The 6,000-nt window shown below is 39.4% G+C and overlaps 2 protein-coding genes across 6 annotated transcripts in view; one reads left to right on the top strand and one right to left on the bottom strand.

The window, feature by feature from the left end:
- Positions 1–233: 233 nt before the first annotated feature.
- Positions 234–5,462, bottom strand: ANKRD49 (ankyrin repeat domain 49). 3 transcript variants are annotated; one of them, XM_014785241.2, is made up of 3 exons: positions 5,260–5,462; positions 2,081–2,432; positions 234–884 (listed from the first exon to the last, which is right to left on the bottom strand). In XM_014785241.2, the coding sequence occupies exons 2-3, from the start codon at positions 2,333–2,335 to the stop codon at positions 423–425; spliced, it is 717 nt and encodes a 238-aa protein (XP_014640727.1). In that variant the 5' UTR covers positions 2,336–2,432; positions 5,260–5,462; the 3' UTR covers positions 234–422. The 3 variants fall into 3 exon arrangements, with proteins under 3 accessions (XP_014640727.1, XP_087289734.1, XP_004427492.1); XM_087433608.1 differs by lacking the exon at positions 5,260–5,462 and adding an exon at positions 5,125–5,248; XM_004427435.3 differs by lacking the exon at positions 5,260–5,462 and adding an exon at positions 5,149–5,242.
- The window catches only part of MRE11 (MRE11 double strand break repair nuclease), a 68,324-nt gene continuing 67,742 nt past the window's right edge, over positions 5,419–6,000 (top strand). For all 3 annotated transcript variants that reach the window (XM_087433607.1, XM_004427436.3, XM_087433606.1), the window contains exon 1: positions 5,419–5,561. The gene's annotated coding sequence lies outside the window, so the exon portion shown is untranslated. The remainder of the gene's footprint in view (positions 5,562–6,000) is intronic.

The raw sequence follows: 6,000 nt of genomic DNA, 5'->3' as shown, positions 1-6,000 counted from the left end.
AAATAAGACTTTTAAATTAAATTCTGAGTTACCTTACCTTATAAAAATACATATCAATATACTAAATACTCAACAAAGATCCAAGATGGGGGATATTTAAAAATACATTTCTCTTGGATCAGCACCAAAAATACCGTTAGTTTTCTGTACAACCCGTGATAAGTTTTTAAGTATAGGTAAGTTAAAATTATTTCTGATAAAAATCACAAACTCTACAGAAATCATTAAAGATATATCGAAAAAATTTGCAAATATATTTTGACATCAAGGTCAAGCAATTCACTTGGAAGGATATTATAATGAATTTCCACTGATTTTCTGTAGTAAGACGTTTGATGTCAGCTTTGTATTATGGGGATTATTTCACATCTCACACAAAGGAGGCACTGGTAATCAGAAACTTAAGAAAATTATTAGAAGCATTAAGACTGAGGTGAAGAATTTGTGCAGCCTTCTACAATTTCAAAGAGGTAGTGATAGATACTCGTCCTCCTGGCGATATCAAATGCAGTTTCTTCCAAGTTGTTTTTCAGACCTGGTTTGATGTAGCGGTTCATGAGGAGGAGTTCTAGAGTATCTTTGCTGTCTCTGTTCCCAGCAGCAAGGTGTAAGGGGGTCAAGAGGCCTTTTGTCTGGGCATTGATATCTGCATCATGCTGAAGTAAGAAAGAAGCCACTCTGGTATTATTCCACTTACAAGCACTATGCAGGGGTGTCCAGCCATCCACGGTCACCGCATGAACGTCTGCCCCTTGTGCAACCAGCTCGCGGACAACATCTAAGTGTCCACCATAGGCTGCTCGATGAAGAGGGGTATACTCATCTTCATCTCTAGTGTTCACATGAGTGGCCTTTTCAGAAAGTAGTCTCTGCACTGTAGCAAGCTGAAAGAAAAAAAAGCCAACTCAAAATTAAACAGTAAACAAAGAAAATTAAACTGTCTAGTGGTGTTAGATTTAATTAAGTTAAATAAAAACTTGTTAGCAGATGACTTTCAAATGAAAATTATTTAAGATTTCTTTTTGTGGGGGCAGAGGGCAACTGATTTAAAAATGAAGAAGTTAGTGTTAACCATAAACTGTTGATTCTAAGAATGTGATTCTCTGAATATCAAACCATACATTTACTCCTAGTCCAAGTAAGGCTTATTGCACAAAAGCTGTAGCCCTAGATGAATAATACATGCTGTAATTGTATTTAATATTTTATATTTCATCTGTGAAAACATAATAATAGATTGATTTTTCTGTAGTAGGATTATCACACCAATATAGTGTATAAAACTTTAAAAAATAAACTTCTTTATCAGAAGAATACAATGGTAACAAGGAAATCTGGAGATTAAAGAACTCAATTCCTCTAACTAAAACAACCTCAGACACACGTTTTCAGGAAGTGATTTTCAGTTTGGTCTATGGACCTCTGGTAGGATGAAGTATGCTCTTGTGTTAAAAAGTTATCCAAAACTGTAAGACCTTTTTAGTTATTAGTTTACTAACACAGAGATGGGGGAACTTAGTTAAATGATATTAAGTAGGACCATCCTACTTGGATGATCCTGGAAAAAATAAATATTCCTGAACCTCAATTTCTTAATCTGTAAAAGGGAAGAATATTACCTATTTTACAGGCATATACAAGGATTAAATCAAATAATGTAGAAAGGCACACAGTATAGTTGGTATTCAATAAACGTTAATTCCCATCCTCCCTTCTCTAAATGATACTTGTCTCTAGGACGATCCTAATGACTTAATACAAATGCTTTAAAAATATAGATGATTGCTTGCTATCTTTAGTTAATTATCCTTAAAGCCCCCCCAAAATACCTAATATGACACTTTGTAGCTTACTATATACTTTCAGGTACATTGCCTCATTTGATCTTCAAAACCCTGTATAAAATAGGCAGGTATTATGGTGGCCATTTTTACAGATAAGAAAATAGAGGTTCAGAGATGGTAGGATTTGCCCAAAGTCACAGACCAAATAGAGGTTCAGGGACAGGTCTTTTGGCTCCGAATCTAATACTCTTCCTATTATACGATGGTTTCCTCTTTAATTTTTTTTTTTTTTTTACCCGATTCTTTTCAGCAGCCCAAAGAAGCAATTTGCTTGGATCTTTTCCCATTTTTTTTTCTTGCAATTGATACCACTCTTCAGTTTTTTCATCTTGTTCATCTTCATCAGAATTCTCTTCCCAGAGACTTTGGGTACCAGTGGGAATAAGGTGTCTATGTGTTTCCAACAATTCAAGTTGGTTAAAGTGTTCAGAAAAGTCCAAGGAATTCTCTGGGTCTGGTTTTCCATCATCATTTACTTTCTCTTTTTCCATTTTTACTACTATTCTAAATACAAAGCATTTCAAATGCCAGCGTATAAATAATCTTTCAAGAGATGAATTATGTCTGCTTTATTTTATTCATCAAGATCTGAAAACACAAACAAAAATTATTAGCAAAACAGTAATTGAGGCTCTATCAACAGCATAGGTAAGTTTTGCAAACATACACAAACTCTGTCTAACCTCTTTGGTGTTTACTGACACCTTTTACATTCACTAAATATTGGAGCTGATAGATTTCAGTTACCTATATCTTTAATGGTCTAATACGCCTTACTTTTTTGTTTTTTCTTCTACTAAGTCAATAGTTCAAACTGTATTTATTTTGAATCTATTGGTTCAGATACTATTGTATTACGCTAATTGTGATAAGTGCTTGAAGCTTTTAAATTACAACTAATACAATAAAGACAGGCACATTCATGATTTTTATAAACTAGACACACAGATGCTATAGAGCAGAAACAAAAATTTCTAGTTCCTAAAAAACTACTTGAATCAGGGATTCTTAGAGATGGAATAGCCCCCAAAGGACATCTGTCCTAATCTCTCATCAATGCAGATATCTTTATCATGACATCTGTAATAATTATCCTATTTCTACTTTAATAACTTCAGGCTTAGGAAAATTCACTGCTTTAAAAAGTAGTCCTATTCATCGATAGACAACTATAGTTCTTAGTTGGCCTCTTGTTTTGAAACTGAATTTTGGCTGTCATTCACTCCTTCATTCAACAAATATCAATAGAATGCCTCGTATGTGCAGTCTCTGGGTACTGGGATTCAATAATGAACAAGATCCCTGTCTTAACCTCAGTAAGCTTACTGTCTAGTTGGGGTGACTGGCAAAGACAGCCTGATAAGTGCTATGATAGGTATGTCCAGAGACAATGAGTGTACGGGAGGGTCATAATTAACTCAGTCCTAAGGGATGAGAGAAGGCTTCCTGAAGGAAGTGATGTTTATTCTGCTAGACTGCCATATTAATTTATTAACCATTATCAGCTTAAAGAGTTACACAGCATATTAAACTTTAACCCATTAAAGAAAATGAGAACAATAGATATTTAAAAAATACCATTTCTCAGCGTTCCAACTATATTTGTTAAAATCTTATTATTCTTTCAAGGCTCTTCTCAGATGTTACCTCTTTCATTAAGTCTTTCTTGATCTTCCAAATTAGATCTCTCTCTAGTTTCTACTGTTTTTGTGCTACATATTATCTTACTTCACTACTAATTTTGTTCTTGTTTTAGCCTCTTAAGAGATTATAAGCTTAAAGATAGAGACTATATTTAACTTACACTATGTCCTACTTACATACAGTAGATATTAAGATGTATTTGTAGAATTAAATTTAATTAAAGTCCTAGCACTTGATTTTGCCTGGTATGCATTCTGAAAAGTTCAAGAGTTAGTCATACCCCTAAGATACTGATTTCTTTCTACCTAATTTCATGAGTTTAATAGTATACAATCCTAAGGCAGCTATTAGTTGGCTATTAGTGCCAAGAGCATTAAACTCAAGTTTAAATCTATCACTCATGACTATTACCTTCTCTGGGCCTGTTACTTCATGGTAAAATGTAAGTTTTGTACAAAAGGATTTCCGAGGCCTGTCCAGCTTTTCAGAGTCTATCGCGAGACCCTATCAGGATTGCTTTTTCTCACGTTTTTCTTTATTCTCAAACTATTCCCTGAACCTCTCAACACAAAAGTGATCATACATCAATTCATTAAACACTTAATATTGATAAATAACGTTAAGTTCACTTGTTAATTATACCAAATACAGTAACATTACAGCACAGATCTTACGCCCCCCCCTTTTACAAATTTTGAATATACTGCACCAGATACAATAAATAACATATAAAATTTTCATGGTGGATTTAATTTAAAAAGTCAAACCCACGGCCAGCCCCGTGGCTTAGTGGTTAAGTGCGTGCGCTCCGCTACTGGCAGCCCAGGTTCGGATCCCAGACGCGCACCGACGCACTGCTTCTCCGGCCATGCTGAGGCCGTGTCCCACATACAGCAACTAGAAGGACATGCAACTATGACATACAACTATCTGCTGGGGCTTTGGGGGAAAAAAAGGAGGAGGACTGGCAATAGATGTTAGCGCAGAGCTGGTCTTCCTCAGCAAAAAAAAAAGAGGATTAGCAGGGATGTTAGCTCAGGGCTGATCTTCCTCACAAAAAAAGAAAAAAAATAAATAAAAAGTCAAACCCAGGTTCATGGCCCTCATTGAGGATTTAAAAAGTCTATCAACATTCTTACTTGATGATATTTCACTAGGAATAAATAGGGTATGTTTCTTAAAGGACACATTCCATTTTGAGAGGTATCTTAACTACGTCAACTTCTCACAAACAACTCAGTGACAGGTGAGGCCATAAACCCCATTTTACAGGTGAAGGTCCTGAGCTTCGAATAGACTACAACAACTTACTCGAGATCTAGGACCCTTCAATGCAAGTGAAAGCCCAGATTGCTAATTCAAAAGTTTCACATTATTTTTTTACTGCACTATATTTTACTGCTATCAGCACAAAGCAATACAGATGTGCTGAACCTGGGAGCCAGGGCAACAATAAGGGAAAGCAGGCAAAGGCTTGTAAACTAGAGGATGCGAATGCTCCATCACAGGGGAATGGGAATGAGAAAGAAGGTCCCCCGTCCCGGCCCTCCGGCACCCGCCGGTCACTCCACAGGCCCCGGAGTCACGCCTCCGGCCTTGCAAACAGCCAAGAGCTGAGAAGCCGCTCCAGCCCTACCTAGGACCCACGACGTGGCCCGACCTGCAGGGTTCGGCCAGGGCCGACAGATGACCCGTTCCTATGGGCCCAGGAGTTCTTAAGTGACACGAGGCGACCAGAAAGCGTGCTCCGGGACAAGGTAGAGCCACCCACCTATAGAGAGGAAAATCGCCGACGCGAACCTCGCTCCCGGGGTTCGTCCTCTCGGCGGCTCAGGATTGGCTCCGGTATGAGGGCGGGGCCTCACCGCCGCTTTCCCAGCGCCCTCACTGCATTCGGCAGCCAATGAGAGCCAAAGTGGACTTGAGGCGCCTACGTCCTCAGTGAGGTATCGCGAGAGGAAGAGCTGCTTTTCTCTCCCGGCTAATTCATGTTTACGGTCAAGCGGTTTCTCCCAGGCAATCTCAGGCCGTGCTGTTGCTATTCTTCTCACGAGTGTCGCTCCTTCATCCTGGGTAAAAGACAGACTCGGGTCCCCAGGGTGGGCTGTGGAGAGTCCAGGTGGGGGGTAGTTTAGGAATCGTACCGGCCTCCTTTATCTGCAGGATCCTGGGCGGGAAGCCCAGAGTGGAATTGACCCTTTGGGAAAAATGGGCCGAGTGGGCCGGGGAGGAGTCCTGGAGGGTCCAGCGTTCCGGCTGCAAAGAGTCGGGTGGTGAGGGCTTGTTGAGGTTTGGGATCTCCACGAAACCAGGAATCTGGACGTGGGAGGGGTCATTTCGCGGTGCCTGCCGTTTCTCCCCAAGTATTCTGACCATTATCACTGGTTCTGCTGGCGCCTGAAGGTTTCTCCGCAGACCACGTGTTTCTGTTTTTTTCATTAGCTTTAACGTGGGACCCTTCCTTTTCCAAAACAAGCCCTCCCATTCCTTAAAGACATCTTGTGTTGGAGCA

This window comes from Ceratotherium simum, chromosome 7 (genome assembly GCF_057802395.1).
Source record: "Ceratotherium simum simum isolate JZ-2026a chromosome 7, ASM5780239v1, whole genome shotgun sequence".
Lineage (NCBI taxonomy): Eukaryota > Metazoa > Chordata > Mammalia > Perissodactyla > Rhinocerotidae > Ceratotherium > Ceratotherium simum.
The sequence above is the reverse complement of the archived record's forward strand: the minus strand, read 5'-3'. Positions and strand labels throughout refer to the sequence as shown.